This window comes from Carcharodon carcharias (genome assembly GCF_017639515.1).
Source record: "Carcharodon carcharias isolate sCarCar2 chromosome 38 unlocalized genomic scaffold, sCarCar2.pri SUPER_38_unloc_3, whole genome shotgun sequence".
Lineage (NCBI taxonomy): Eukaryota > Metazoa > Chordata > Chondrichthyes > Lamniformes > Lamnidae > Carcharodon > Carcharodon carcharias.
Window position 1 is genome coordinate 352,324 of NW_024470797.1, and position 12,916 is coordinate 365,239.

The 12,916-nt window shown below is 51.2% G+C and overlaps 1 protein-coding gene across 1 annotated transcript; it reads left to right on the plus strand.

Moving 5' to 3' along the window:
• The first annotated feature begins 2,481 nt into the window (after window positions 1-2,481).
• LOC121274820 (perforin-1-like) lies at window positions 2,482-10,857 on the plus strand. The gene is made up of 2 exons (XM_041182183.1): window positions 2,482-2,620; window positions 9,097-10,857. The coding sequence occupies exon 2, from the start codon at window positions 9,115-9,117 to the stop codon at window positions 10,855-10,857; it is 1,743 nt and encodes a 580-aa protein (XP_041038117.1). The 5' UTR covers window positions 2,482-2,620; window positions 9,097-9,114.
• The last annotated feature ends 2,059 nt before the right edge of the window (window positions 10,858-12,916 follow it).

Sequence of the window (12,916 nt, forward strand, 5' to 3'; positions counted from 1 at the left end):
AGGTGTCCCTGACGGAGAGACTCCGTCCTTAACAGGGGTCCCCGACGGAGAGACTCCCTCTTTAACAGTGGTCCCCGACGGAGAGACTCCCTCTTTAACAGGGGTCCCCGACGGAGAGTCTCCCTCTTTAACAGGGGTCCCTGACGGAGAATCTCCCTCTTTAACAGGGGTCCCTGACGGAGAGACTCCCTCTTTGACAGGGGTCCCTGACGGAGAGACTCCCTCTTTAACAGGGGTCCCTGACGGAGAGACTCCCTCTTTTAAGGGGTCCCCAATGGAGAAACTCACTCTTTAACAGGGGTCCCTGACGTAGAGACTCCCTCTTTAACAGGGATCCCTGACGGAGAGACTCCCTCTTTAATAGGGGTCCATGACGGAGAGACTCCCTCTTTAACTTGGGTCCCCGACTGAGAGACTCCCTCTTTAACACAGGTCCCTGACGGAGAGACTCCCTCTTTAACAGGGCTCCCTGACGGACAGCCTCCCTCTTTAACAGGGGTCTCTGACGGGGAGACTCCCTCTTTAACAGGGGTCCTTGATGGATAGACTCCCTCTTTAACAGGGGTCCCCGACGGAGAGACTCCCTCTTTAACAGGGGTCCCTGACGGAGAGACTCCCTCTTTAACAGGGGTCCCTGATGGAGTGACTCCCTCTTTAACAGGGGTCCCTGACGGAGAGACTCCCCCTTTAACAGGAGTCCCTGACGGAGAGACTCCCTCTTTAACAGGGGTCTCTGACGGAGAGACTCCCTCTTTAACAGGGATCCCTGACCGAGAGACTCCCTCTTTAACAGGGGTCCCCGACGGAGAGACTCCCTCTTTAACAGGGGTCCCTGACGGAGAGACTCCCTCTTTAACAGGGGTCCCTGACGGAGATACTCCCTCTTTAACAGGGGTCCCTGATGGAGAGACTCCCTCTTTAACAGGGGTCCCTGACGGAGAGACTCCCTCTTTAACCGGGGTCCCTGACGGAGAGACTCCCTCTTTAACAGGGGTCCCTGATGGAGAGACTCCCTCTTTAACAGGGATCCCTGATGGAGAGACTCCCTCTTTAATAGGGGTCCATGACGGAGAGACTCCCTCTTTAACCGGGGTCCCTGACGGACAGACTCCCTCTTTAACAGGTGTCCCTGACGGGGAGACTCCCTATTTAACAGGGGTCCTTGATGGATAGACTCCCTCTTTAACAGGGCTCCCTGACGGAGAGACTCTCTCTTTAACAGGAGTCCCTGACAGAGAGACTCCCTCTTTAACAGGGGTCTCTGACGGAGAGACTCCCTCTTTAACAGAGGTCCCTGACCGAGAGACTCCCTCTTTAACAGGGGTCCCCAAAGGAGAGACTCCCTCTTTAACAGGGGTCCCTGACTGAGAGACTCCCTCTTTAACTGGAGTCCCTGATTTAGAGACTCCCTCTTTAATAGGGGTCCCTGTCGGAGAGACTCTCTCTTTAACAGGGGTCTTAAAGCATATTTCACTCGAACGCCCATCCAATTAAAATTGTTCATGATCTCTGCTGCCACCATGTTATAGTCAGTGAGTTCCAGGTTGTTATCGCTCGCTGCTTAAAAATATTGTCACTCATTTTCCCCTCCCCCCTTGCCCGATACTTTAAATCTGTCCCCTCACCCCACCTCCCACTACCAGCCCTTGTACCATCAGCCAGTGGGAACAGCTTTACCCTGCCCACCTTATCCAATCCCGTCACCCTCTTGTCCACCTCTCTCAGAGGGTCCCCTCAACCTTCTTCACTCCTGGGAGAACAGCCCCAGCTCCTCCAACCGAACCTCACAGATAAAACCCACCCCCCCTCATCCCCCGGGGACCGTCCTGGTAAATGTCCCTCCCCCACCCTCTCGGGGACCCTCACACCCTCCCTACAGTGTGGCTACTGGAGCAGGAGGCGGTGCTCGAGTTGGGGCCTAACCAGAGTTTGACCAATGTTCAGCCTGACTTCGCTGCTTTGTACTCGATGCCTCGGTGGATGGGACCCAAGATCCCAGACGTTTTGCTGACCCCACTCTCAACATGTCTGCCTTAGAAACTGATGCCCTTGTACACCCCCCCCCCCCAACCTGGGTCCCTGCGCCCCTGCACAGGCCTTCGAACTGGGCCATGAAGTCTCTGTTGCCCCCTCCCCAACACTTCTCCCAAAACGCATCGCCTCCCACTTCCCTGTGTTAAACTGCACCCGCCGCTTGCCAGCCCATCCTGCTGGCTCCCTACATCCTGTTGCAGATCAGTAAGATCACGTGGACAATATTTGAAAGAAGAGAGGGGGGAGTGGGTCTGTGGTTGGGGTTGGGGGGGGGAAACATGACTCAGTCATCTTCAGAATAACAACCTGTTTGCGTCATTGTCACCCTCGCAGTTTGTGGGATCTTGCTGTGCACACGTAGCCAGTATCTTTTCACACTTCAAAAGGAAACCAAACCACAGAAGTGGATTGTTGAGTGTGAAGTGTTCATCGGTGGTCTGTGGCCATAAAGACTCCTGTATAAAGGCCACACTTGCTTGTTCTGGTGTCTCTGAGTCCTGAGGCTACAACTTCCAAGTGTCGGTCCGGTCCTGACTGAAAGGGGAGCTGGGAAGGGCCTCCAGACTGGGAAGGAATCTCCACTGAGGTGAGTCAGACAATCAGCACCAGATTCAACATGGACAAGGAGCAGGGAGCATGGAGCAATGAGAGAGAGAGAGAGAGATAGAGTGAGAGAGTGAGATAGAGGGAGATAGACAGACAAGGAGAGAGATAGAGACAGAGAGAAAATGAGATAGAGATAGAGAGACAGAGAGAGAGTGAGAGAGAGACAGAGAGATGAGGAGACAGAGAGAGAGAGAGAGAGTGACAGACAGGGAAACAGAAAGAGTGAGAGAGAGAGAGAAAGATAAAGACAAAGAGGCACAGAGAGAATGAGATAGGCAGGGAGAGAGGCAGATACAGAGAGTGATAGAGAAGAGAAAGAGACAGGCAGAGAGAGAGAGAGTGAGATAGAAAGAGAGAGAGAGGGCTAGAGAAACAGGCAGAGAAAGAGACAGAGAGAGAGAGATAGAGAAAGACTGAGATACAGGTAGAGAGAGACAGAGACAGAGAGAGAGAGATGGAGAGAGAGAGCGCGACAGAAAGACAGAGGGAGAGACAGAGACAGTGAGAGACAATGAGGGATACAGAAGCAGAGAAAGAGACGGAGGGAGATAGAAAGAGAGCGAGACAGAGGGAGAGAGAGAGGCAAGGAGAAAAAGTGTGACAAGTGCAGAGAGGGAGACTGAGGGAGAGAGAGAGAGAGGGAGAAAGACAGGTAGTCTGAGGGGCAAAAGCAGGCAGAAGGCAGGGAGAGAAAGAGAGTGGGAGAGAGTGACAGGGAAAGCGAGAAAGGGAGAGAGTGTGACAGCGTGTGGCAGAGGGAGGGACAGACAGGCAAAAGCGGATAGAGGGAAGAGAGAGAAGGAGAGAGACAAAGAGAGAGAATGAGAAATAGAGAGAGGGAGAAAGAGAGAGAGAGGGAGAGAGAAAGTGGGAGTGGCAGTGGGATGGACAGATAGACAAGAACAGAGAGAGCGAAGGAGAGAACGGGAGAGACAAAGAGTGAGAGAGCAAGAAAGAGAGACAGAGGAGAGAGAGAGGCAGAGAGAAAGGGGAGAGAGAGATGTAGAAAGAAAGAGTTGAGAGAGGGAATAACACAGAATGAGTGAAAGAAAGAAAGAGAGAGAGAGAGAGGGGGCAAAAGAGAGGCAAAAAGGGAGAAGGGAGTAAGGGCACAGAGGTTGGGAAATAGCGGGGGAAAGGGAAATCAGGGAGAGAAAGAGAGAGAGAGAGAGAGAGGGAGAAGCAGGCAGAGAGACAAGAGATAGAGACACAGAGATAGACAGGGAGAGAGAGAGAGACAGGTAGAGAGAGAAAAGGAGACAGAGAGGGAGAAAAAAAGAGGCAAAAAGTGAGATTAATATCGAGATAGAGACAGCAACACAGAGAAATAGAGAGGGGGCAGAACAAGAAGCAAAAAGAGAGAGAGTGTCAGAAAGAGCCAGAGAGGGAGAAAGAGAGAGAGAGAAAAAAATAGATCATGAGAGAGAGAGATACAGACAGACAGAGACAGACTGAGAGAGAGGGAGAATTGCAGAGGGAAGAGGGGTAGAAAGAGTGGTACAGGGTGGTATATAAATAGAATAACAGATTAATATATAGACTAACAGGTACCCGGGAGTGAGTTACAGACTGCAATTTAATGTAGGGGTTCAGGGTTGTTTATATATATAATAACAGATATCCAGGGTTGAATTACAGGCTGTAAAATAATCGAGGGGTTTGGGGTGTTTTATATATAGAATAACAGATACCTGGGGGTGAGTTACAGACTGAAGTCTAATAGAGGGGTTCGGGGTGGTTTATATATAGAATAACAGGAACCTGGGAGTGAGTTACAGACGGGAATCTAATCGAGGGGTTCCGGGGGGTTTCTATATAGGGTAACAGATACCCAGGAGTGAGTTACAGACTGGAATATAATAGAGGGGTTCGGGGTGGATTATATATACAATAATAGATACCTGGGGGTGAGTTACAGACTGGAATCTAATCGAGGGGTTCAGGATAGTTTATATATAGAATAACAGATACACGGGAGTGAGTTACAAACTGGAATCTAATATGGGGGTATATGGTGGTTGATAAATAGAATAAGAGATACCCGGGAGTGAGTTGCAGACTGGAATCTAATAGAGGGATTCAGGGGGGGTTTATGTATAGAATAACAGATCCCGGGAGTGAGTGACAGACTAGAATCTAATCGAGGGGTTTGGGGTGGTTTAAATATAGAATAACAGATACCCAGGAGTGAATTACAGACTGAAATCTAATCGAGGTGTTTGAGGTGGTTTATATATAGAAAAACAGATACCCAGGGTGTGAGTTACAGGCTAGAATCTAACCTAGGGTGTGGGGTGGTTTATATATAGAATAACAGATACCCGGGAGTGAGTTACGGACTGCAATTTAATGTAGGGGTTCAGGGTGGTTTATATATGTAATAACAGATATCCAGGGATGAATTACAGGCTGTAAAATAATCGAGGGGTTTGGGGTGTTTTATATATAGAATGATAGCTACCCGGGAGTGAGTTACAGACTGGAATCTAATCGAGGGGTGCAAGGTAGTTTATATATAGAATAACAGATACCCTGGAGTGAGTTACAGACTGGAATCTAATTGAGGGGTTCGGGGTGCTTTATATATAGAATAACAGGTACGCGGGAGTGAGTTACAGACTGGAATCTAATCGAGGTGTTCGGGGTGGTTTATATATAGAATAACAGATACCCAGTAGTGAGTAAGAGGCTGGAATCTAATCGAGGGGTTCGGGGTGGTTTATGAATAGAATAACAGATACCCGGGAGTGAGTAACAGACTGGAATCTAATCGAGGTGTTCGGGGTGGTTTATATATAGAATAACAGATACCCAGTAGTGAGTAAGAGGCTGGAATCTAATCAAGGGGTTCGGGGTGGTTTATGAATAGAATAACAGATACCCGGGAGTGAGTTACAGACTGGAATCTAATCGAGAGGTTCAGGGTGGTTTATATATAGTATAACAGATATCCGGGAGTGAGTTACAGACAGGAATCTAATCGAGGGTTTCGGGGTGGAATATATATAAAGAATAGCAGATACCCGGGAGTGAGTAACAGACTGGGATCTAATTCAAAGTTTCGGGGGTGGTTTATACATCGAATAACAGATACCCGGGTGTGAGTTAAAGACTCGAATATAATCGAGGGGTTCGGGATGGTGTATATATAGAATAACAGGTACCCGGGAGTGAGTTACAGATTGGAATTAATCGAGGGGTTCGGGATGGTTAATATATAGAATAACAGAAACCCGGGAGTGAGTTACAGACTGGAATCTGATCGAGGGGTTTGGGGTGGTTTATATATAGAATGATAGCTACCCGGGAGTGAGTTACAGACTGGAATCTAATCGAGGGTTTCAAGGTGGTTTATATATACGATAACAGACACCTGGGGGTGAGTTACAGACTGGAATCTAATCGAGGGGTGCAAGGTAGTTTATATATAGAATAACAGATACCCTGGAGTGAGTTACAGACTGGAATCTAATTGAGGGGTTCGGGTGCTTTATATATAGAATAACAGGTACGCGGGAGTGAGTTACAGACTGGAATCTAATCGAGGGATTCACCGGGGGTTTATATATAGAATAACATATACCCGGGAGTGAGTTATAGACTGAGATCTAATCGAGGGGTATGGGGTGGATTGTATATAGAATAACAGATACCCAGGAGTGAGTTACAGACTGAAATCTAATCAAGGTGTTCGGGGAGGTTCATATATAGAATAACAGACACACGGGGGCGGTGAGTTACAGACTGGAATCTAATCGAGGGGTTTGGGGTGATTTATATATAGAATAACAGATACCCAGTAGTGAGTAAGAGGCTGGAATCTAATCGAGGGGTTCGGGGTGGTTTATGAATAGAATAACAGATACCCGGGAGTGCGTAACAGACTGGAATCTAATCGAGGTGTTCGGGGTGGTTTATATATAGAATAACAGATACCCAGTAGTGAGTAAGAGGCTGGAATCTAATCGAGGGGTTCGGGGTGGTTTATGAATAGTATAACAGATATCCGGGAGTCAGTTACAGACAGGAATCTAATTGAGGGTTTCGGGGTGGAATATATATAAAGAATAGCAGATACCCGGGAGTGAGTAACAGACTGGAATCTAATTCAAAGTTTCGGGGGTGGTTTATATACCGAATAACAGATACCCGGGTGTGAGTTACAGACTCGAATATAATCGAGGGGTTTGGGGTGGTTTATATATAGAATAACAGGTACCCAGGAGTGAGTTACAGATTGGAATTAATCGAGGGGTTTCAGGATGGTTAATATATAGAATAACAGAAACCCAGGAGTGAGTTACAGACTGGAATCTGATCGAGGGGTTTGGGGTGGTTTATATATAGAATAACAGATTCCCGGGAGTGAGTTACAGATTGAAGATATTTTTCCCTTTCAGGGTAATTTCTACTCTGTGTCTAACCCCATGCTGTGTCAGTACTGGGAGTGTTTGATGGGTGCAGTGTAGAGGGAGCTTTAATCTGTATCTAACCCCGTGCTGTACCTGTCCTGGGAGTGTTTGATGGGGACAGTGTAGAGGGAGATTTACTCTGTATCTAACCCCGTGCTGTACCTGTCCTGGGAGTGTTTGATGGGGACAGTGTTGAGGGAGCTTTACTCTGTATCTAACCCCGTGCTCTACCTGTCCTGGGAGTGTTTGATGGGGACGGTGTAGAGGGAGATTTACTCGTATCTAACCCCATTCTGTACCTGTCCTGGGAGTGTTTGATGGGGACGGTGTAGAGGGAGATTTACTCTTTATCTAACCCCGTGCTGTACCTGTCCTGGGAGTGTTTGATGGGGATTGTGTAGAGGGAGCTTTACTCTGTATCTAACCCCGTGCTGTACCTGTTCTGGGAGTGTTTGATGTTGACAGTGTAGAGGGAGATTTACTCTGTATCTAACCCCGTGCTGTACCTGTCCTGGGAGTGTTTCATGGGGATGGTGTAGAGGGAGCTTTTCTCTGTATCTAACCCCGTGCTGTACCTGTCCTGGGAGTGTTTGATGGGGACAGTGTAGAGGGAGATTTACTCTGTATCTAACCCCGTGCTGTTCCTGTCCTGGGTGTGTTTGATGGGGACAGTGTCGAGGGAGCTTTACTATGTATCTAACCCCGTGCTGTACCTGCTCTGTTTTCAGACACATTGAGACATTTAATCCCTGCGATAACCCATCACCTGCAGGCAGAGAATATTCACAAGGCTCCGATGACCCCCATTGCCTCTGCCTTTCCCGTCTGCCATTGGGCCCTGAATATTCGACCACAATCCTACACACTGTCTCTGCTTCCAGCCTCCAGAGTTTACAGCTCATCTACCCCTCTACTGTCCACCAGGCTCTCATGATAAGGCCACTCCCTCCTTAAACGGGCCTCCCTAATAGTGAGGCCCCCTCTTTAAAATGGGTCGCTGATCCCCATACCCAGCCTCAACTGTGCAACCCCTCCAGAACATCTGCACCTAAAACCCCACCCACCCCCAAAACCTGCTCTTTCCCTGTCCACCCTCGCACCTTCAAAACACACTACCAGACTCATTCCCTCATAACTACCCACGTGCCGGACCCACCCTTGCCCCCTTCTTACCCCCTTGCCCCTCTCTAGGTAACATCCCACATATCTCCACCTTTCCCCACACTCCCTGATGCCCCTCATTACTCTCTTACTCCCCCATTCTACCCTCACTGTACCTCACTGCTCTTCAACTAACTAACCACACACACACACACACACCCTCATCAAACATACCAACCCCATCACTCCACACACAATTTACCTTCTATAAGCACTCATGAGCCATAAAAGATGATTTGGGAATCTTTGAATTGCTTATAAATATGTCAAAATTAACATTTCTTCAATCCAGTTTAAAAGATGTACTCCTCTTAATCACTCATTAATCTGTTGAACTCAAAATGTTTTTCAGGTCCACTGAAACAAATCCACTTAACTGCTCATAAATCTGTGAAAATGATCAAACAGTTCTTTAATATCCACTTGAAAATCCATAATCCACTTGAAAACTCATATATCTGTCAAATTGAACAAGCAGAACTTCAATCCACTTCAATGAAACATCTTAACAGCTCATAAATCTGTCAATGTAAGCAAGCAGTTCTGCAATCCGCTTCAAACAAGATCCAAACAGCTCTTCAACCTGACAAAATAAAGAAACAATATTTCACATCCATTTAAAAGAACTTAAACTCTCTTAAAAGCTCATAAGTCTGTCAACTTAAACTGAAAATTCTTCAGATCCAATTTAAAATTAATCATTTTAATAGCTCATAAATCTCTCAAAATAAACAAATATCCTCTTCAAAAGCAATAATCTCCTTTGCTCTTTACAAGAAAGAGTCCCCAGCTTTAATAAGGACTCCCTGATGGGGATTTTCACACATTGAAAGGGGTCCCTGATGGTGAGGCTCTGTCTGACACCCTTTGCTTTCTTTTCCAGAATACTCTGACTCGACTGATGGGAGCTGCTGTCGATGCCACCATGCCAAGTGGATTATTCTGCCTCTTATTCCTCTGCATCTTCCGGGGCTCCCTCTGCCAGTGCAACACGGGCAGTGCCAATGAGTGCTCTGGCGCCACTTTCGTACCAGGGGCCAGGCTGGCGGGGGAGGGCTACGACGTGGTGACCCTGCGCACCAAGGGGGCCTTCGTGATCGATGTCGACGCCTGGCTCCACCCAGACGGCACCTGCACCCTCTGCAGAAACCGGCTGCTGGCCAATGCCCGGCAGCGACTGCCCCTCTCGCTGGTGGACTGGCGGGTCCGTCCGTCCTGCAAGCGCTCGCTGTCCAGTCACCTCTTCCGCTCCACCGCCGAGCTGGCCAAGTCCGCCACTTCGGCCATCTCCAACGATTGGAAGGCTGACCTCCAGGTACCCATCAAGCACACCACCGCCAACTTCGTGGTGGCCGGTTCCAAGTCCAAGCTGACGACTTTCGGCAAGATGAGGTCCAAATTGGACCAGTACAGCTTCACCAGCCACGAGTTCCACTGCCAATACTACCAGTACCGAGTGAAGGACCAGCCCCTCTTGGCCCCCGATTTCTCCCAAGCCTTGGCGACCCTGCCAAGCACCTTTAGCAATGAGACCGGGTACCACTATAGGAAGCTGGTGGCTACCTACGGCACCCATTACGTCAAGTCGGTGGCGCTGGGTGGTCGCTTCAAGGACGTGACGGCTATTAGGTCCTGTGAGGCGGCGTCCCAAGGCTACACCTCGGAGGAGGTGAAGGACTGCCTGGAGGTGGAGGCTAGTGTTCAGGTGCAGCAGGTAGCCAAAAGCTCAGTGAGATTCCAGCGGTGCAAGGAGCTGGCGCGCGTCATGGGGCACGGAGAAAGCGTCCACGAGGCCTTCAGGGACCGGGAGACGGAGGTAACGGGGGGCAAGGCCGGCGAGGGGGTGGACCTCTTCTTCTCCGAGGATGGCACAGCCTTCACCCGCTGGGCAGACAGCCTGCCCGCCAGTCCGGGCATGGTGCGGTACGCGCTGGAGCCCCTCCACCACCTGCTGCCCCGCTCCGACCCGCGCCACGCCAACCTGCGGCGCTACATCAGCGACTACATCACGGCCAACGTCCTCTCCCAGGAGTGCGACGGGGGCACCCAGTGCCCCTCCGGCTCGCACCCGGACCGGCGGGACCCCTGCTCCTGCCTGTGCCACGAGGACAGCCTGCTGGACCTCCAGTGCTGCCCCAAGGTGAAGGGCATGGGGCGCCTGTCGGTGACGGTCAAGCAAGGTCACGACCTCTGGGGGGACCGCTTCAGTGCCACCGACGGCTACGTCACTGTCCAATACGGCCAGGTGAAGCTCACCACCTCGGTGGTATCGAACAACAACAACCCGACGTGGAACTCCAGGTTGGACCTGGGGGAGGTGCAGGCAGGAACTGGCCAGATGTTGACCATCGAGGTCTGGGATAGCGACGTGATTGGTAAAGATGACCACTTGGGCAGGTGTGAGGTAGAACTTCGTTCCGGCCAGCAGGACCTGGTCTGTTACCTCAAGTATGGCAAAGTGACCTACAGCTACACCCTCACCTGCGGACCCCACCTGGGGGGTCCTACCTGCCGGAGTTATGTGCCCCGCCCTGATGGTCCGGCCTTCACCACTTACCAGTCGCTCGCCAACTTTACCCTTCGACCCATCTCCCCCTCCCCCTCTCCCTCCGAAGGGTCCCTCCCCCCTGTCGTGTTCCCTTGAGGGTTACCCTTCCGCACCCCCCTCCACCTCCCCTCCCCCCCCCACACACCACCCCCACGTCAGTGACCCTCTCCCCCTCCACCATTCCCATTCCCACATTCCAGTTCCTGACCGGACAGCCTCTGGGAGGATTCCCACCACCACCACCACCCCCCCCCACCCCCACTAGCCATCCACGCTTGGAGCCCCTCCCCCACCTGCTGACCCACCCCCCCCAACTCCGACCCCCACCTCGCCAACCTGCAGCGCCACATCAGCGGCTACCTCACCTCCAACGCCCTCTCCCGGGAGTGCGACGCACCCAGTGCCCCTCTGGCTGGCACCGGGACCGGCGGGGGGACCCCACCGCCACCCCCCCCCCCACTCCTGGCTGTGCCGCCAAGACAACCGGGTGGACCGCCAGTGCTGCCCCGAGGTGAAGGGCCTCGGGCGCTTGACGGTGACGGTCAAGAGAGGTCACGACCTCTGGGGGGGGGACATCTTCTCCGCCGCCGACTGCCACGTGGTGGTCAGGTATGGAACACCAACCACCCCACCTGGGACGCCAGGCTGAAACTTAGGGGAGGGGGGGTGGGGGGTGGGGGGGTGGTTGGTCAAGGCCGAGTCCGGCCACAAGCTGACCCTCGAGGTCTGGGAGCACGACAAGATCTTTAGGGACATCCCTGCCAGTGACCCCTGACCTCCGGACCCCCCCCCACCCCCCGCCGCCCCTCACACAGCGAGATCTGCTACGTCGGGCAGGGGAGCGTGACCTACGACTACACCTTCACCTGTGCTCCCCCCCCCCTCACTCCAATTCCTGCCCTGTCAGCCTCTGGGAGAATCGGGCGGGTGATAAGACTTCCCTGTCATAACGGGTGTGAGTCCTCAGCTACCACACCTGACACACCCGGCTTCACCGACCCTTTATTCGATGGGGGAGAGGTTCCCTACGGAGCTCGTATGTTACCCGCTTTTGCTTTGAAGTGTTTCCCGTAGACCTCTATGCTGTCCGGAGCATTGCTTTGCTTTTAGAGTTGAAGCCTGTGTTTGCAGGCACCTGATCCTGGGTGGGTTGGCAAACAGGCAAAGCCGCACTCAGGCAGTGAGACTACCCGCAACACCCAACACCACCCCCCCCCCCCCACACCCCCCCAACACCCCCCAGCACCCAGTAAGAAATCCCCATGTCTCAGGGAAGGGACTGATCTGGAGAGAGAAGGTGCAAATGTCAGCCTGGGGCTCGAGAACGATCATCGGCTGGGTGAATTCACCACGTGTCGAGGCTGCCAGTGGACGAGGCGAGTCAAAGCTGGCTCAGTCTTGAATGGATACAACCTATGCACTCAGCAAAGCACAGGCACTCAGCCAGGGCTCTGTTCCCCAGGTCCTGCAATTGGCATTTCAGGGGTGGAACTATGTTGTAGCAGCACAGTAGGAGCAGCATAAGCCTCAATCCACATTCAACGCTTTGCCACATAAGAAATGCCTTGAAACTTTTACAATCAAGGAATGAACGCATCACACCATTTGGCGCGGTGTCAACAATAAAAAAAATTGCTGATTTGCACTTGCATATGCCTAATCTTATTTTTCACAATAAATGCGATTGAATGGCATTTAACCTGTGTCACACGCTCAGCCTGCATGGTGTGTGGGTTTTGGAGAGGTGCACGATGGGGTTGTGTATGCTTCGGTGGAGGAGTTGGCAGCCTGTGCAAGGGTTTCCTCGTAGCTTTGACCTCCAACTGTGATTGAAGAAAGAGCATAATATGAAGGGGCACAAGCCAGTGGGAGCACAGAGCTCAGTACCATCCCACGTGGGGCACAGCTGTCCGCCAGTACAGGGCCGTGTTTCTTTGGATGAGCTGAGTTTGTTGGGTTTCGATAGTCAAGCCAACCCTATTCTATCCAGAGAGCCAGTTGATGGAGGATAGAACTGGAACCAATCTTTAGAGTCTCATATTTATTTACAGGATGAAACGTTACAAGCATATAGCTCCTAACTCAAACTAACTACGGTTTCAGTAAGTCTCTCTTTATATATGTGCTCTAGGGAGACCCCAGCTAATGCCTGGGG